Source organism: Pongo pygmaeus, chromosome 6 (genome assembly GCF_028885625.2).
Source record: "Pongo pygmaeus isolate AG05252 chromosome 6, NHGRI_mPonPyg2-v2.0_pri, whole genome shotgun sequence".
In the NCBI taxonomy this organism is placed as follows: Eukaryota; Metazoa; Chordata; class Mammalia; order Primates; family Hominidae; genus Pongo; species Pongo pygmaeus.
In genome coordinates, this window is record NC_072379.2 from 20,029,184 (window position 1) to 20,049,889 (window position 20,706).

Genomic DNA, 20,706 nt, shown 5'->3' on the forward strand with positions numbered 1-20,706 from the left:
CAGGCTGCAGTGGGCACAAGCTCAGCTCACTGCAATCTCCACTTCCCGGGCCCAAGCAATCCTTCTGCCTCAGCATCCTGAGTAGCTAGAATTACAGGCATGTGCCACCATGCCTGGCCTCAGAGCACTCTTAAATATTTATCAGCATTGATGTTAATCATCAAGTTGTGGCATGTTTTATTAAAAGAATCACATAGGAAGTAAATGGATCCTGAGTGAACAGATTTCCAAGAGATGGGGTCAGCAAATCTCCAGGAAGATGAAAAAGTGATCAGAATTTCTTAGCTAAGATCATTGGTAATATGTACGGTGGAGTGCAGAATTTACACTTTGTGCATATAGAATTTTTTTCATCATGAAGACACTTCTCTTGATCCTGCACTCTCTTACTTCTTCAGGGACATGACTCCATTAATGGTCGCCCTCAAGCACTTCCTTTCGGTCACCTCCTTCCCCTCCACTCTGGTGTCCTCGTCCTCAAAAGCCGGACTTCCCTTAGGTGAATTGGTATGGTAATTCTGGAGAGCAATTTGACAAAACCTAGCAGAAGAAAAAATGTATATGTTTTGACCCAGATGTTTCACTTCTAGAAAATGTAGCTTTAGCTATGCTTGCACAAGTTCATAAGGATAAATGTTGCTCATACACAGATGCTCTCTGAAGCATTGCCTGTGAGAATAAAAACAGCATGACCTGAACAGACATCATTACTGGACTGGTCCAGTACATTGCAGTACAATAGAAAAGGATGCTAGTAATAAACTGTTGAGTGAAAAAAAAAGTTGCATAGCAATGTGATCACATTCATAATAATAAACTGCATATTTTGATGTATATATGCTTATTTAATCGGAGTGTATGGCACAACTTCAGGGGTACCATTGACTTTTTTTTTTTTTTTTGAGACACAGTCTCACTATGTTGCCCAGGCTGAAGTGCAGTGGTGCAATCATAGCTCACTGCAGCCTTAAATTCCTGGGATCAAGCAATCCTCCCACCTCAGCCTGCTGAGTAGCTGAGACTACAAGGGTACCACCATGCCCGATTGTTTTATTTTATTTTATTTTTTGTAGAGATGGAGTCTCACTAGATTGCCTGGGCTGGTCTCAAACTGCTGGACTCAAGTGATCCTCCCACCTCAGCCTTCCAAAGTGCTGGGATTACAGGCATGAGCCACCGTGCCCAGCCTACATTGTATTCTTGTCTTATAAGTGAATGAATGGTACACATGGGAACTGCACATCTGCGTGTGTGTGTCACTTGATGTGCCCCTAGGAACACCCTGAGCTTGCATGTATCCTAACACATAAACTCTATGGTGAGTACTAACCTACCTCCCCAAGACCCTGTAAATTGCATGAGAAAAGGATTATTCACCTTTTTATCTCCAACATGCAGCACTGTACCTGGCACACCAATGGCACTTGAATAAATAAGGGTGTGAGCATTCATGGGCCCCAGAATATGTCAGTTATCTATTATTTGCATTGATCTAAGAACTAGGCATGTCCCCAGGAGAGAAAATAAACATTTAATAGGTGATTTCCAGGCTTTAGCAAACATATACACACACACGCGTGCACACACACACACACACACACATATATCCAGGGTTCCAGGCGCAAATTGTATTTGGAAAAACTGAGATAAACAAAGATAAACCATTTTCTTGGCTGTAGGGCATCACTAAGATTTTAATTTGCATTGATACTCTCCAAGAGGCAGATATTGTATGGAGTATCATCCAAATTTTACTGACCATGAAGCACCTTTAGAGGAATATTTATTTACATTGATGTTCTGAGGATCATTCATCTGTAACAGGCTGCATTAGAAGAATCACAAAGGAAGTCAACGGATCCCAGGTGAAAGTCAGATTGCCAAGAGGTAGGGTCCAAGCATCTCCAGGAGGGTGAAAGAGTGATGAAAAGTTTCTTAGGTAAGATCATTTGAAACTCACATTGGATGGCGAAAACAGAGAAGGAAAAGATTTGGTCAATGGAACAAGAGTGAGCAAAGCATTCTTGTTGAGCTGACAGCAGGGTGGCAAAAATCCTCCCCCTGGGGACTTCTGGGACCCTGGCAGGGATGTCAGGGAAGGAGCCCAGCGATCAGAATTCCAGGAGCTTCCTGAAAAGTTTCTGATCTAGGAGGTAGGACCTCCAAATATATGTATTTTAACTCACCAGATATATTTTGATGTTGAGCTAAATTTTGAACTGGCCATTGCTTGACATTGCTCCTTCTGCTCTGACACTAGCTCTTGTTTCCTCCAGAATCTGATCAGTAAACTCAAGGGAGCAGAGGCTACATTACATGAGGCGAGATTAAGAAGGAAGTGAGGCCGGGCACAGTGGCTTAAGCCTGTAATCCTAGCACCTGGGAGGCCAAGGCAGGCAGGTCACTTGAGGTCAGGAGTTCAAGACCAGCCTGGTCAACATGGTGAAACTCCGTCTCTACTGAAGAAAAAAAAAAAAAAAAAAGAAAGAAAGAAAGAAAAAGAAAAATTAGCTGGGTTTGGTGGCAGGCACCTGTAATCCCAGCTACTCAGGATGCTAAGGCAGAAGAATTGCTTGGACCTGGGAGGCAGAGGTTGCGGAGAGCCAAGATCATGCCACCGCACTCCAGCTTGGGTGACAAAAGGAGACTCTGTCTCAAAAAAAAAAAAAAAAAAAAAAAAAGGAAACAAAAAGTGGAGAAATAGAGCAATGTATGCAATTTTTCTTGGGGGAAGAAAGAAGACATTGGTGAATAGGATGGAGAAAATATAATTGATGGAATAAGGTCTCTAAAGACAGTGTGGCAGGGAAGAGATATCCGAGCACATGTGGCAGGTGGTACTTGGACTTGGGAAAGGACTGTCCTATAATGGGCAGAGAGGGGCAAAGACAAAGCTGAATGTAGAAAAGGTGACAGTTGGGTGGGCAGGGAGTTGAAGATGTTTCTGCCTGGGGTCTTTGTTTTAATTGTGAGTGAGTAGGTGACACCATTCTTAAGACAAGTGAGTCGGGGCTGAAATAGTCATGGAGACCTGACCCACTAGAACCATGACTCACACTGAGGACTTCGTTGAGGTTGAAGGTTAGAAGTATATAGAATCATCTATCTGTGTCCCATATCCTTGTAGAATCTTTTAGTAGTAGTAGTAAAAGTAGTAGTAGGACTAGTAAGACAGGGTCTGTCTGTGTTGCCCAGGCTGGAGTGCAGTGGCATGATAATAATTCACTGTAGCCTCCGACTCCTGGGCTCAAGCAATCCTCCCCGCTCAGCCTCCCAAGTGGCTAGGACTACAGGCATGCACCACCGTGCCTGGTTAATGTTTTTTAGTTTTGCAGAGATGGGGTCTCACTATGTTGCCCAGGCTGGTCTCGAGCTCCTGGCCTCAAGCAATCCTCCTGCCTCAGCCATCCAAAATGCTGGGATTACAACCATAAGCCATCATACTCAACTCATGTAGGATTTTACCCCAGAGCACTCCACATACTGACGCAGACGTAACAATGGAAAACAGCTGTCAAGGAGGATGCCAGAGAGAGGCAGGTTGCAGTGTAAGCACCCAGATGGTCCACATTCTAGAGAATGACAAGATCAAGGTTGAGGCCACAGGAGTGAAAGTCAAGAAGACAGAAGGTCACAGGGGTTGAAGTTGAGGCAACAAGAGGTGAGAATGTTGCCTGGTCATCCCCATGCTCATTCATCTCCCCAGTATGATCAGGACTTGCAGCAGATATAAGAATGAACAAGCTGCTAGGGAATTCCAAGAGTGGAGGGGTGACTAGAAGAAAAGCAGGTGATAGCAATGAGGGAGAGGGAGTCAGGGAATGTGTTCCTCAATGGAGCAGAAATTTTTACACAATGGTTAGGAATAAGCATATGAAGGTCTACCAGTAGCCTCTTCAAGTGAAGGATCTCACTGCTCCTCTTTGGGGGGTCTTGGAAGACACCCATTCTCCCAAATACACACACATACACACACATACACACACACACACACACACACACACACCTTGCTCCAACCAAAGTGGGTCCTCTAAGTATTAGCATTCCCCTTAGCACTTACTTTAGAAAAGCTTTTATGAGCGAAACAAAAAAAAAAATTAAAACACCATTGATCATGCCTAGCCCTTCCATTATAAGCCAAGGATGAGCTTGATGAAGGTACCCACTGCTGCATCCTGCTAGCGTGCCACGTGAGGTACACTCTCCAAGACACAGCTCCTGGATGATGCATCCTTTTAGGGCCAATGAGTTCGGCACCGCTGAAGTCCAGAACAGCCAAGCATTGTGGGGAAGAAGGACCATTGGCCAGAGAAGGACCATGATGGAAGCCCTTGGACACCTGTTAGGGACAGGGAAGAGAGGCAAGAAGAGGAGAAATAAAGATGGCAAGCAAAGAGGAGTCCAGCTGATGATTCTAATCTAGCAAGGAAGAGCAGCTCAGCATCCAGGCAACAAAGGCTGAGTTCCTTCAGCCTCTCACTGTGCAGGACCTTCCGTCACAAGGAAGTTTACAGGTCTTGTTTATGTGTAGACTTTTTATAAGCTATTCAGAGCAGGGGTGGGAGGGAAAACTAGAGAGAAAAGTCCCTTTGAATTTCCATTGCTTTCAGAGTCAGCAATTTAATGAGTCACGCATTCTCAATTCCTTGCTTTGTCTACACGTTTTCATTTCAAAATACGAAAAAACACTTTGTTTGGAACATGAGTTATTTTTAGATCATATATCAATAGTGCACATCCATTTCTCCCCACATGAATAAAAAAGCTTCCTTTGGATTGGGCTGGAGCCACACCATAGTTCTAGGGTTATTTAGCTGGCATTTGTTAAAGCTACCTGGGCATCACGCTAGTCCCTGGAGTCTGTCTTCTAGGTGGCATCATAGATGAGTCAGCTCTAGACCTGGTACAAAGAGCTCCAGATCTCATAGTCTGGACAAAAAGTAAATAAGTGAAGGATTTCACTGCTCCTCTTAGGGGTCCTAGGGGACACCCCATTATCCCAAATACATACGCACACACCTTGCTCCAACCAAAGTGGGTCCTCTTTCTGAGTATTAGCATTCCCCATATGACTTTAGAGAAGTTTCTATAAACAAAACAAAAAAATTAAAACACCATTGATCACGCCCAACCCTTCTATTACAAGCCAAAGATGAGCTCAAGACCACACAGTGAATTGAGGGAGGTACCCACTGCTTTCTCCTGCTAGAGTGTCCTTTCAGACCTCCATGCCAAGGAGTCACCTTGACAGACTAGAAAAAAGGTCAGGGCTTCCTTGCTTCACTCCCTTGTGAGAACTTTGAGAAAAAGGAGTAGAAGAGAAGGAGGTCACCATCTACAGGTCACCTCCTCCAGATGCACTGAGAGAAGCACGTTGACACCTTAGCAAAGACAGGAGTGGACAATCTAGGATCATCTTCTGCAGTGATGTAGGCTGACAAATGGGAGGACAATGAGCTGCAAGGAAGGCCAGCTGTGGGAAGGGTGGTGTCCTGCCTCTCCAGTGTGGTCCCCAGCCGGTTTTGTCTAACCTATTGCTTTTTCTTTTGAGATGGAGTCTCGCTCTGTCGCCAGGTTGGAGGGCAGTGGCGCGATCTTGGCTCGCTGCAACATCCGCCTCCCAGGTTCAAGCGATTCTCCTGCCTCAGCCTTCCAAATAGCTGGAACTACAGGTGCACACCACCACCCCCAGCTAATTTTTGTATTTTTAGTAGAGATAAGGCTTCACCATGTTGGCCAGGATGGTCTCCATCTCTTGAGCTCGTGATCCACCCACCTCGGCCTCCCAAAGTGCTGGGATTACAGGCGTGAGCCACCGTGCCTGGCCTAACCTATTGCTTTTGTTCCACAAGTCACAGTTAACTAATTTGGGTCTTGTAGGGATCACCTTCTTGAAAAACTCCAACTTAAAGCCTTAATAGCAAATACTTTCCCAGCACTTCATGGAGAGTCAACTAACTCCAAGAATAAGACATACATCTAATAAGCTCAAGGAACTGGAGTGATATAGCTTGGGTATTTGTCCCCTCCAAATCTCATGTTGGAATGTGATCCCCAGTGTTGAAGATGGGGCCTAGTGGGAGGTGTTTGGGTCATGCAGGCGGATGCCTCATGAATGCCTTGGCACCCTTCCTGTGATAATGAGTGAGTTCTCACTCTATTAGTTCATGCAAGAGCTAGTTGTTTAAAAGAGCCTGGCATCTCTCTTGTTCCCTCTCTCTCCATGTGACATGCCCGCTCCCTGTTTGCCTTCCACTATGATTGGAACCTTCCTGAGGCCCTCAGCAGAAGCAGATTAAGCCATGCTTCTTGTAAAGTCTGCAGAACCATGAGCCAAATAAACCTTTTTTATTCCTCATCAATTACCCAATCTCAGGTATTCCTTTATAGCAGCACAAAATGAACTAATACATGGGGGTGAGAAGGCACCCTGCTTCTCTAGTCATTCCCCATCCCCATCTTCTGTCCACCCATTTATAGTGGCAGCATCTGCGTTCATACATCTGACTCTCTTCTCTTGGGCATTACTGATTTGATCTGGAGTGGACAGCAATGAGCTTGTTTCCCAGGGGATTTGGAATTGAGACCACACTGATTCCTCCATTTGATCACTGTCAAATGGGTAGCTGTCCATCTTCATATGGACAGAGAAACCCAAGAGACTTTAGCTTTCTCAGATTTTCCACATCCTTCTAGGTCCTTGATGATGAGCTAAATTTTGAACTGGCCATTGCTTGGCATCGCTCCTTCTGCTGACACTAGCTCTTGTTCCCTCCAGAATCTGATCAGTAAACTGATGGGAGCAGAGGCTACATTAGATGAGGCGAGATTAAGAAGGAATCAAGGCCAGGCATGGTGGTTCAAGCCTATAATCCCAGCACTTTGGGAGGCCAAGGCAGGTGTATCACTTGAGGTCAGGGGTTTGAGACCAGCCTGGTTCAACATGGTGAAATCCTGTCTCTACTAAAAATACAAAAATTAGCTGGGTTTGCTGGCAGCCACCTGTAATCCCAGAGCTGCACCTCTGGCCTTAGATTTCATGAGACCCACCCTCTGCCCACTCCCATGGAAATCTCCCTAACATGTTTCCCTTTTTACTTCTGATAACTCTCCTGGACTTCTGTCCCTTGCAACCAATATGGCTCCGGGAGGTGTGAAAGTGATCTGGAGACGGAAGACGAGACACATCAAGGAGACTCCTCTCTGCTTTCTAACTTCACCTGCCCTGCCCACACTGTGCATAACCACTCAGGCCACCGCAGTGAGGAAATAGTGGTGGCTCTTTTTTGAGCATGCTTTGGGGTCAGAGGAGGCCCCTGGTTTCCCTGTTTTTGCTAAAGTGTCAACATGCTTCTCTCAATGCACCTGGAGAAGATGACCTGTAAACGGGGACTGCATTCTCTTCTACTCCTTTCTCTTAACGGTCTCACAATACCCAGGCAGTGCTTTATCTGAAGGAGGTTCCCAACCAAAGAACTGAGGAGCAGGAGGCAATGCGATCTGAGAGATGACATTACTACTGAACCTAATGGGAGAACACATTCCAGATGGACTGTGTTCTCACTCCCCTCCCCATCCAACTCCCTGGAGCCGAGACCTTGACCACAGATCTCCCTCCTCTGGCCCCACCTAATCCCCTGCTTTTTGGCTTTCTCTCTCTCAGCCCACTGCACAAAGAAATCTTTGAGGAATGTGTGAATACGTCCCCAAGGAAGGAATAACAAAAACAAAAACATGTTCAGTGCATGTGTGTGCGCGCGTGCACAAATGTGTGACTGGAACAAGCCAGGAGGTGTAGAGACTCTTAGCCCCAGGGTCTAAAGGGAGTTCATGTTCAGCCCCAAAGGAAAAGCACATGCCTTGGGAGAAACTGACTCCTTGGGTCATCACTGTCCCCCAGAGACAGGTGACACTAAACTGCCTAATTCATGCTGCTCGCAACTCTGGCCAAAAAATTCCAAATTCCCAAAATGCAGGAACAAATGGGGAAACATTTTTAATGTGACAGTGTGTTGAGCAAAAAGATTTCTTTGTCTGCTTGCTGTGTGATATCCTCAGATCTACAGAGGCAGGCAAATATTCTTTTCCTCCATCACACCAGCTTTCTGTAAGGCAGCCCACCTAGGACTTACCAAAATGTTTCTCTTACTCAATTCTTACCTCCTTTTCTCAACATGCCCCACACCCCTTTTCCAGGGGAAGTGTTCAACATCCTTTCATTTATCCTAGGCTGGTGAAAAGTCCAACCATGCCTGCCTTTGATGGGGGGTCCTCTCCTGGAAGGGATGAGCTGGGATGGGGAGACCATCCCAAGATGTTCTCTGACTCTAGCTAACCTTCTTTGCTCTGAGTCTGCCCTTCAGCATTTGTCATTTCCAGCTTTACATTGTTCTATTCCAGATGCTTTCTCAGAGCCTAAGACAGTGGCTTCCCCAGTAGGTAAGCGTTCCCTTGGCCAGGGGTCTCATCAGCTCCTGCCCTTGACTTCTCAAATGCCAAATTGTGTTGGAGAAGGTTCTGAACAGTCTTGCAGCATCCTGTTCCTGGGTCCCACGGCCTAGACCCCTGCTCATGGGAGAAATTGCTGAACATCTGGAGCTCTATCTAGTCAACAAAAATACACCCACTTCCTTTTCTTCCCCACAAGCCTAACTCTAAACTCACTGCCCCCACCATATACACTTTCAGCCGCCACTGGAAGCTGGTGGCCAGAGCTGGAGATCCCATTCTGAACAGCCTTAGGGCGACAATTTCAGGACGTACCCATTTATAGGACTCACCACAAACCAATTCCTTGATGCCAGCATCACACAGATCAAAATTGCGTTCTATACCAAACCACACCCAGAGTTGAAATTCCTCGAGTTTGTACAGCCATGAGCGTCTCCGAGGAAAAGAAAAAGAGCAAGATCAAAAACCCAGGGAGTTTTTTCTATGCTTGGTAGCATAGAAAACTCCTCACCGTGAACTGAAGCATAGAAAACTCCTCACCGTGAACTGACCACATCAATGACCAGAGAGAGGCAGGGTAGCCTAGTGGTTAGAAACAATTTTTTGGGGGGATGGGGTGAGATTCAGAGAGACTTGGGTAGGAATCCCAGGTTTGCCTTTGGCTGTGATCTCAGTCAAGCTGCCTAATGTTTGTGTTACTTTCCTCCTGTCGAAGCGAGATTAACAACACCCTTATGAAATTATTTGAGAATTGATTGAAATTGTCTATGCAAAGCTCCCATTTTTATGCTAGTGCATAGTCCACACTCTGTAAGTTGTATTTGTCATTGTTCACCTGAAAACAAGCATGTCCCTCCCCAAAAGTCAGTCTGCAAACCCATCCCTTCATCCCATCCACACATCTCAAATAGGCTCAAGAAAGGGGATAGAATCTCTGTACCCAGCCGGGACAGCTCTCCCAGGTGTCCATTTCATAGATTCTCCTCTCCAGCCTAGACACGCAGCAGCGGCAAAGCCTCCTGGACCCCGCGCCACCCCCTACCTGAGGGCTGCCAAACAATCTAGGTCCTGGGGTTTGGGGGAAGAAGACTTGCCAGGTGGGGAAGTCGGGGGCCTGGCTCCTCGACGGCTCCTCTCCCCCTCCGAGGGCTCCTCCGTCCCCCTTTTTCTCATTCTCGGGTTTCCCCTCTCCGGGTTGCTCTGGCAGCCGCATCGGGGGTCCAGGGCGATGTTCTCAGAGAGATTTAGGAGCACATCAAAGGAACGTCAGCGAAGGCACTGAGACTCTGAAAGGAGTTGACAGAAACTTACAGCCTGCACAGTGCTGGGCGATTATTTTTCTCAAAGCCGGCCACCTAAATAATTCACACCCTCCCTTCCATGTTTACACAGGACAATGATAGAAACACAATCCTAGCACAAGAAATATAATTACAGTTGTGACAGATGTTTAGTTATTAATAAGGCCTCAATGTCACCAGAGGGTATTGCATAACAAGCCAATAATGGGCTTTTGGAGCCAACCTTAATATTTACAGGTATTTTTCCATTCGTACCCCCACGGGCATTGTTGGAGTATGAGCAGTGTGGAGAGAGCTATAGCCGCCAACGTGATTGCAACTTGCAAGGAAGCAAAACACCTTGCCACCATCATTTGTTTCCTTGCTGCTGACATCAGGAAAACCACAGAAACAAAATGGGAGACTGAGCTGGAAATCACCATCTAACGGTGAAGGACTCTGGCCAAGCCTCCCAAACTTAGTCATGCTGTCACAATCCCAGGGCAATTCCTAACTTCCTTAAAGCATACAGCATATCCAAGATGGCATCCCATTACCAGCTCCAGGGCAGACTTGCAGCCCACGCATATGGAATCTCTAGGTCCACTTGATGTCACCAAGTGGCAACATCCTCTTTCTACATCTCTCTGATATCCAGTTACCACCTACTTGTCCCTTACAACTCAGCTCAGGTGTCACCTCTTCTGAAAAGTTGTCCTTGACCTGGCCCTCTCCCTTGGTTGGGTTAAGGCACCCCTCGTCTCTGCCTACTTCTACTGTCATTTGTCCACAATCTCCATCCCCTCCTTCTAACATTGGGTTGAGAAAATCCCCAGGCAGGGAAGAGTTCAGATGCACACTGTGTGGCATGTAGGCCCAGGCAGGGACAATCTTAAAATAATTGGTGCTCAATAAATATGTATTGAACACAGATTTCATCAATGTCAGTTATCTTTGGCTCCATTGAAGTTAAAAACAAACAGTAATAAAGACAAAGACTCTCTTGAGATGTGAAGTTCAGACAGTGTAAATGGAAGACGTTGGTGACGAAACCAACAAAGCCCCGGCCACCATGGATCAGGGCCCCGTCTGAGAAAGCTGTGCCCATAACAATGTCTGCACACGGCAGCAGGCAATGGCTTCTCGCAGCAACACACAGATGAGTCTCCATTTCTCACTACTTGGCCCCTGAACATTGTATCCTGGGAAGAGTCCCTCTGCCCTCTTTCTACTCTCTCAATTCTGGTGAGAGGTGCATGCTCATGCCTGGGAAGTGGTCTCCTATCAAAGTCAGCTCTTAGGAGATCAGGCTCAGACAATGACTGTACAAAGCAAGAAGGCGGCTTGAAGAGCTGTATGTGGATGGTGGACGTTACTGTTGTAGGTTGTTGCTGTAAATCTGCACACACAGTACCCACTGAAAGTTAGCCTCATTCAGCTCAAATGAAACAGGCTCAGCCCAAAGCCCTGTGAGTAACTCATCAGCCACTGGTGTGAATGAATGAAGGACAAACACATAAACCAACTGGATGCTTTGTAATTTGCATCTGGACCAGAAACGCCCATGGTCTTAGCTCAGAGCTGGACCAGATGGTGTCTGGGTGCCCCTGACCTCTGAGGTCTCTGGTTCCCCAACAGTTGTGGGATGGAGTTAAGCCGTCCATCCCACAGGAATGACGAGATAGGACAGGAAGGGTGTTATGTCCTGTGATTGGGCTGGAACTTCCCAAGGGCTGAGATCTCAAAGACACCTTAAAGAGAGTTAAGTGTCTCAAAGCAAGAAGCCACGTCTCACCAAACAGCACATGTGCAACACATCCATGCAACAGCACTTGGCCTCAAACACACACATGCATACACACACAACAGCACTGGTCTTCAGATGCGTGCTCACAGACCAGCCTGATAACACTCATAGCCAAGGGATGATCTTAGACCCATCTAGCATGGCTTGGGAAGTCTCGGGAAACTTAACGATTATGGCAGAAGGCAAAGGGGAAACATGCCTGTCTTCACACGCCAGTTTCCTGAGACATATGCCCAGGAGCACTCACCCCCACACCCACATGGCTCCCACGCAACTTCACACAGCTGCACACTCTGTCCCCAGCAGCACACACCCGTACGCCGCTCTCTTACACATGCGTATGACTCATATATTCACACACACTACAACGCCCACTTCCCCACACACGCGGCACATGCCGAAACTCTTGGAGACTTCTCTAGTTAGCTCGTTAAGTCAAACAGGAGAAACAAGTGTGTCATTACAGTAGAAACGCAAAAAAAAAAAAAAAAGGACATGTTATTTTCAGATATGCTTTTAGTTGCCATGGCAGTCCCTAGCACCATGGAAGTTGTGATTGGTGGTAAATACATATTTCAAAAAGCAGTAATTAGCTCCCCATATGCAAAAACTTCTGAATATGTTGAGTCCTTTCTCGTCAGGTCCCCCCAGGCAGTGTGGACATCAGAGCAGGGCACCCAGATGAGAACTGCTGGGAGCTCTCTGCAAGGATGTTCCAAGCTGATGGTCGCCAGGCTTCTGAACCCAATACACAATGACTTGGAACCTGCCCACAGCTCAACAGACGTACGGCACTGAAGGTGGCAGCTCCCTGTAAGGAACAATCGCTCCTGCTGCTCAGCCGGCCTCTGGTGCTCTCACTGCGGCACTCGCGATGTGCCAGAGAAACACAAAGCCAGGGGACCCACAATGGAGCTGGCTCCCGTAGCCAGAAGCCATCTCTCCAGAATTCCCCTCTCCCAGTCACAGCTGTCTGCTGGCATAACGGGGGAAGCCAAGCTGCCCTGCACAAGCCAGACTGACCACCCTTGGCCAACTAATGAAGCACCACATGTTGGCATCTGCACAGAAGACAGACCTCCATCTTCCCCCAATTTAACTGGAAGCTTCTCCAAAACACAGGCACCTCCTGAATCCTCACAGCCTTATGTATCTTGGGACCCAAGATGCATTTCCCAATGTGCTTCCTTGTCCCCAAATTAACCGGTTACCTCATTTCCTCATGCGATTCTTAAGGGCGATTAATTTCCAGAATTTGTCCTCTAAAGTCCATTTGCTAATTGCCTTTACAATCATCATCTGAAAGGTCAACCAGAAGGAGCTGGATTTTTGAGCCCCAGTCTTGAAGTTAGATCTTTGGGCTAATTCCTAGATCCACATGAGGGTCCTTGTCAGTTTTTTTTTTTTTTAAGACGGAGTCTTGTTCTGTCTCCCAGGCTGGAGTGCAGTGGCGTGATCCCTGCTCACTGCAGCCTCTGCCTCCCAGGTTCAAGCCATTCTCCTGCCTCAGCCTCCCGAGTAACTGGGATTACAGGTGCACACCACCAGACCTGTCTAGTTTTTGTATTTTTAGTAGAGACGGGTTTCACCATGTTAGCCAGGCTGGTCTTGAACTTCTGACCTCAAGTGATCCGCCTGCCTCAGCCTCCCAAAGTGCTGGGATTACAGACTGAGCCACCGCGCCAGGCCCCTTGTCGGCTTTTCATTCCAATAGGTGACCTACCCACTTTCTTTAGCACAGAAAAGTCCCTGGAACACTGGCCAGTCACTCTTTTAGGGCTCAGACCAGTAGGAGGCACTCTTATCCACCCAAAAAGTGATGTAGCCCTGGGTCTACCCTTTGAGTACTCTATCACCTGCATGACTTTTACCAACCCATAATATGCACAGAATGATGGAGTAATATTGTTAAGAACATCGCTAATCAAATTAGACCATGCAGTTCAAATCCTGGCTGTGCCACTTAGGGGCTGTGTGACCTTGGGCAAGCGACTTAACCTCTCTGGGCTTCAGTTTCCTGATCTGCAAAATGAACCTGATAATAGCACCTACCTTTTAAAGTTATCGTAAAGTGTTAGGCACAGAGCAGGTGCTACATATGCTAGCCACCTGATATGGTTTGGATTTGTGTCCCCACCCAAATCTCATGTCACAATGTAATCCCCAGTGTTGGAAGTGGGGCCTGGTAACAGGTGACCGGATCACGGGGGTGTATTTTTCCCACTTTCATGCTGTTCTTGTGATGAGTTCTCATGAGATCTGGTTGTTTGCAAGTGTGTGGTGCTTCTCTCCTCTCTTTTCCTCCTGCTCTGGCCATGTGAAGACATGCCTGTTTCCCCTTGGCATTCCACCATAATTGTAAGTTTCCTGAGGCCTCCCCAGCCATGCTTCCTGTATAGCCTGCAGAACCGTGAGCCCATTAAACCCCTTTTTCTTTGTAAATTACCCAGTCTCAGGGATTTCTTTATAGCAGTGCAGTAACAGATTAACACACTATCATTCTCCATTTTTTTCTTTTTGCACTAATAGATAGTGACTGAGCTCCTTCTCTGCTCAGATGGGCGCTGGACTGGACACAGGACCGGATGGAGCTGGGACATGTAGAAGTGAATCCACCACAGATGTAGCCTCACGGAGCTCAGAGTCAAGCTGGGAACTCAGACACAAACACGTGGAACCGGGGAAGACTGTCCCTGCTCCTTCAGTCTGAAGGATCAGTTTGTTCCTGACGGTAACCAAGAAGGAAGACTTTGATTCTCCCCTTGTGTGGCATTAGGTATGCAGATGTGCACTGTGTGGCATTTAGGCGCAGGCAGGAGCAACCTTAAAATAATTAAGTGTTCAATAAACATGTATTGAACACACATTTAATCAATGTTAGTTCCCTTTGGTTCCATATTGACGTTAAAAACAACCCGTAGGCCTGGCATGGCGGCTCACATTTCTAATCCCAGCACTTTGGGAAGCCAAGGGGGGTGGATCACCCAAGGTCAGGAGTTTGAGCCCAGCCTGGCCAACATGGTGAAACCCCATCTCTATTAAAAAAAAAAAAAAAAAAATTAGTAGTGCATGGTGGCTCACGCTGGAAGTCCCAGCTACTCAGGAGGGTAAGGCACGAGACAGAATCACTTGAACCCGGGAGGTGGAGGTTGCAGTAAGCCGAGATCATGCCACTGCACTCCAGCCTGGACAACAGACTCGGTCTCAGAAAAAAATTAAACACACACACAGAGATAATAAAGACAAAGACTCTCTAGAGACGTGAAGCTCAGAGAGTGTAGCTGGAATATGTTGGTGATGTTGGTGACAAAACCAACAAGGCCCTGGTCATCACGGATAAATAATTTTTTGTATAAATTTATGGGATACAAGTGCAACTTTGTTACATGCAAGGATTACATGGTGGTCATGAAAAGACATACAAATGACCACCAATTATTATCTTTACTTTTGTTGTGTTTTTTTTGAGACAGGGTTGCACTCTGTCACCCAGGTTAGAGTTCAGAGGCGCAATCATAGCTCCCTGCAGCCTCGACCTCCCAGGCTCAAGTGATCCTCCCACCACCAGCCCCCTCAGTAGCTGGGACTACAGGCGGGCAGGCGGGCACCATCACTCCTGGCTAATTTTTGCATTTTTTGTAGAGATGCAGTTCCACCATGTTGCCCAGGTTGGTCTCAAACTCCTGGGCTCAAATAATCTACCCACCTCAGCCTCCCAGAGTGCTGGGATTGCAGGTGTGAGCCACCACAGCTGGCCCCAAGTGTACTTTTTTGGGGCAGGGGGGCAGCGGTGGAACGGAGTCTTGCTCTGTGGCCCAGACTAGACTGCAGTGGCACGATCTCAGCTTACTGCAACTTCCGCCTCCCGGGGTTCAAGAGATCATCCTGACTCAGCCTCCCGAGTAGCTGGGATTACAGGCACCCACAACCACTCCTGGCTAATTTTTGCATTTTTAGTAGAGACAGGGTTTCACCATCTTGGCCAGGCTGGTCTCGAACTCCTGACCTCATGATCTACCCGCCTCGGCCTCCCAAAGTGCTGAGATTACAGGCAGAAGCCACTGCACCCGGCCCAGTATACTCTTAAATGGATCTCTGTGCTTGTAACCCATGCACCAGATTGGTTGCTGAAGGCCACAGAAGCTGAAATGATGAGGTTGGCCAGTCCACTCAGACTGTATCCATATACCTCCCTTCCTCAGAGGCTGGCGCAGAGTATACTCTTAAATGGATCTCTGTGCCAGCCTCTGAGGAAGGAAGCATATGGATACAGTCTGAGTGGACTCGCCAACCTCATTATTTCGGCGTCTGTGGCCTTGAGCAACCAATCTGGTACATGGGTTACAAGCAGACTCAGCACACCGAAGTCTTTCATGGATTTGATCCCTTTTGAAGTGTCTAAAATTCCAATCACTGGGAGCAAGATTGAGCTGAAAATCTAATGTTTGCGAATGGAGAGGGATGAGCCTGCATTGTTTATGGGCATAAATAATTCATAAGCATAGGTTAAATTATTTTATTTAGCCGCTGGGAGCCCCCATGGAACAGTGGTTCCCAGGCTGTTACTCGAAGACCCAGTTCAAAGAAACACCAAGGAACGTCCCTTCCTTTTAACCACGTTGGGCATCAAGTTAAAAGTCTTTTGCATCTTGTGGTCTCTGCTAGATTTTACAACTGTTGAGGGCCACATTATAATCATAATTTTTTCCCTGTAATGCTTGATAATGGTTTTCCCCTTGGTCCTTTCCTTTAAAACCCTGCAAAGATGCACCACATTTAACCCACAAGAAGAATTTATTTTTGTTATAACTGAACATAATTCTTTTTTGAAGATATCTTTGGACAAAATGTTGCATTGTGCGGGTCATGCCATATGGTGTGTAATGGGCTAAGAGTTGCTGACAAAAAAGAGGACGGGCAGTGTGTGAGCTCCAGCCTGCCCCAAAGCTAAGCCCTGCATTTGCTGGAACATGAGAGCCTGGAGCTCTTAAATATGTAAGATAGGTTGTCAAATCTGCTCAACTGCTCATGAGCAATGAAGTCTCATCACTGCACTTGCGTTTACTGACTCTGCAAAGGTGATTGTTGGCCATCATTTTGAATATCTTACTACTAAGATGTATTCAAAAGCACAAAAAAGAAATCTAAAACTGCCGATCTAGGACGTAGAAAATGTCCATGGAACTCCTTGAAAGATGCAAAAGCGAAATCCTTCTATGTGATGTAAAATCAAACTTGTTTTCTCCCTATCTCTGCCCAAAACCAATTAGATATCATGGAAATAAAATATATACACAGGCAAAGCCAAAATTCTAAGTCCACATCTGAAAACTGAAATTAGCTTTTCAAATCACCTCCATACAATTCTTCTGCAAATGAGACTTCTCAGGAGCCCTAATGTCCCTTCATCTCCTGGCTTAGATTCGCATAAGCAAAACACCCTAAACCCTGGTTCTTCAAAATGAAAACCAAGACCCTATGAACGGCTCACAACAATTAAATTAACAATGAAAATCAGAGTAAAATAGGGAATTATATATATTTTCTGAACATAAATACACACACCTCCGTATCAGCTCACGAGCCAGCACCCTACTTCTTACTTTCCAGGAAGCACTAGAAACTTTATTGCTAAAATCAGAAAAAATACAAGGATGTTCACTATCTCTGCTACTATTAACACCGTACTGTAGGCATTAACCAACATGATTAGAGAAACAATTAGAGGCATAAGATGGGAAAAAAAATAAAGTTATTTGAAGGTGATATGATTGTATGTCTGCAAAATCCCAAGAATTCATGAAAACAACGATTACAAATAATAAGTGAATTTAGTAAAGCATTAGAGTAAGACCAACATACACAACTTAACAGAAGATGTGTAGAAACAGAAGATAATGTATGAGCAGAGCCTATTTATAAGAGCAAACAAGTAAGTTTTACAGATTTGAAAAAACACTATCAAAAAGAAAAAGCAAAGCAATTCCTTAAAATAGAAAATGAACTGAAACATGCAAACACAACTGTATTTCAAGTTAATGGCTTAACTACAGAGAAATCCATTTTTTTCAAGTCACTTTCGAACATAATATTTTGACTGAGCTTTCCAAGTGAGACATAGTCTCAGGACAAAAAGAACCACAAAGAAATCATACATAAGAGATTCATGTAACATCATTAGGAATCAAGATTTTCTATGTTAAAGAGCTGTAAATATAACAATTTTAAGGTTAAGTAGAAACTCTGAAATCTAGTTTGAATAAAAATATCACTGTGAACTCATAATTTATTTGTCTTTTAAAAAATATGGACGTATCAGCTGTGTCACTGAAAAGACGTCAAGGTAATAACTCAGGCAATGAGCACTCAAATTGTAGTCTCAAAATACCATTTCCGGCTAAGTAATCAGTTCCATGGGCGGAAATACGAAAAGTCTTGTCAGGCCTAAAAGTGGGTAAGTTCTCAATGATGCCAAATGGAAGAGAAACCCACAGGAAGACACAGCCTATCACCAAATATGGTATAACTCATTATCCTGAAAATTGACATGAATGTAATTGCTAAGGCATAAAGTAATTACTCTTTTAAAGTAATAAATAAGAAAAGAACCAAACAATTGTCCTGCCTTTTCCATACAGATTATATTACAGTATAACCAAATAGTTGATGAAGCAACTCTCTTTTAGAGAGGAATCATAAACCGATGAAGAAAAAATCATGGATTAGACCACCATAATCTGGAGCTTGTCTCCAGACTATGAAAGTACCCAGATGGCTCCCAACCTGGCTCAGCTGGGACCCAGCCGTCACCTGCATGCAGCTGAGCCCACCGTGCCCACCTGTGTGCGGAATTTATTCCTTCTGCTGGGTTCTTGGTCTCGCTGACTTTAAGAATAAAGCCGTGGACCTCGCGGTGAGTGTTAAAACAGCTCTTAAAGGTGGCGCGTCCGGAGTTGTCTGTTCCTCCCGGTAGGTTTGCGGTCTTGCTGACTTCAAGAACGAAGACGCAGACCATCGCTATGAGTGTTAAAAGTTGCGCGGACCCAAAGAGTAAACAGCAGTAAGCTTTAATAAAAAGCACGAAACAACAAAACACCCACGCACTGGAACGGGACCCCAGCGAGCTGCCCCAGCTGGCTCTGATGGCCAGCTTTTATTCTCTTATTCAGCCCTGCCCATGTCCTGCTGATTGGTCCATTTTACAGAGTGCTGATTGGTCCATTTTACAGAGTGCTGATTGGTCCATTCTACAAAGTGCTGATTGGTCCATTTTTACAGAATGCTGACTGGTGCACTTACAATCCTCTAGCTAGACACAGAGCACCAATTGGTGCATTTACAATCCTCTAGCTAGAGAGAAAAGTTCTCCAAGTCCCCACTGACCCAGAAGCCCAGCTGGCTTCACCTCTCACACCCAGGGGCAGCTGCTAGAGGAGCAGCCCCAGCCCTTGTCCCCTCACCCTGGGAACCTGCTTTGGGAAAAACAAACTGGAACAATAAAAATGCCCCACATTCCAAATCAAGCCCTTGTCAAAGTCCCTTGCTTTCAGCCCAGGAAGTTTCTAGAAGCAGTCAAGCCACAGGACAGAGAAATATCTGGTGGCCCAGCTCTCCCTGGAGAATCCATCTCCCACCTCCAAAAAGAAGCACCCAGACCATGGAGGCCACAGCCCAGGCCTGGCTTTCCTGGTAGGATAATATTTAGGGTCACCCTCTTTCTCCTGGGGCAGCTGGTCTAGCTCTGAGAAGGTTCTCTGGCGGCTGTGCTGGCTCACGCTAAGCCCACCTGGAGTAGGCCAGTGGCTGGTGGCCACCTTCAGACCTGGGCTTACCCGGGGGGTTTGCACTGATGGGCCCCCTGGCAGAGATCACGGAGGCGGGTTCTGTTAGACACATGCACACATACACTCTTACACGTATGCTCACTTACACACTTACACGTACACTCATACGTACACACTGACACTTGTGCCCATCCACTCACACACTCATACACACATATACACTCACACACACCACACATACACACATATACATTCACACACCACACACTCTCACACACACTCACACTCATGCACACACACCACATGTACGCACACACATATTCATACACACACTATCATACACTCACATCCACACATACATTTACATACGCTCATCCACACACATCCACACACACCCACAAACATACACACTCATACATGCACACCACACATGCACATTCTTACACACACACTCACATAGACTCACGTGCCACACATGGACACACACACGTGCATACTCACACCACACATGCTCACATAAGGACACAAACACACACACGCAGATACACTCATAAACACACACACACTCACAAGGTCATACATGCATGCACTCATATGCACACCACACACACTCATACACACACATACACACTAACACATGCACACACTCATACACATATACACTCACTACACATACGCATATAGACTCACAGTTATGCACACACACTCATACACATATACATTCACGCTGACACTACACATACACATATACACTTACACTTATGCACACTCACATGCACAGCACATATGCACACACTCATACACATACACACACTACACATACACACACACAACACTCGCAAACATTCCCACTTATGCATTCACATGCATGGCACATACACACACAAATATGCACACACATCACACACACTCATGTATACACACATACATGCACAACACACTCTTACATGCACACGCACACACCGCACTCTCACACACGCACCCTCACATATACTCCCCCTTCAGTTTCCATGATGTCTGCTCTCTCCAAGGCTTTCTGTTTTTGAGTCCCCTGCTACAATTAAAATACTCCTGAGAGCAATTAAGCTTTGGCATCTAATAACTTAATTACCCACTAATACCATATCTTCCCATCACCCTCGCCAAGCAGGAATAGTGAGGTATGAGGCGGATTCACTCATTGGAGGCAGACTGTGGGAAGATCCAGGATCCTGGAGTTTGGCGGGAAGCTCAAGAGACCCATGGTGGAGCCAGAGGCCCATGGGCCTCCTTGAGTCCTGGGGCCAAATCCTTCATTCTGTGCACCTACTACAGAGCAGTGTCCTTAACCAGGGCTTAAAATTATCTACCAACGTGAAGAGTGACCTACAAAAGAAACTGACCT

General features: G+C 46.0%; 1 protein-coding gene across 3 annotated transcripts in view; it reads right to left on the minus strand.

Moving 5' to 3' along the window:
* The window catches only part of CALN1 (calneuron 1), a 668,056-nt gene that overhangs the window by 613,312 nt on the left and 34,038 nt on the right, over positions 1-20,706 (minus strand). The window contains exon 1 of one of the 3 annotated variants that reach the window (XM_054495061.2): positions 18,378-18,643. The exons of 1 other annotated variant lie outside the window; for it this stretch is intronic. In XM_054495061.2, coding sequence (XP_054351036.1) covers positions 18,378-18,553 — 176 coding nt within the window. In that variant the 5' untranslated portion in view covers positions 18,554-18,643. Of the gene's footprint in view, positions 1-18,377; positions 18,662-20,706 lie in introns of those variants that run through there. One more of the 3 variants, XM_054495062.1, reaches the window with a different exon arrangement.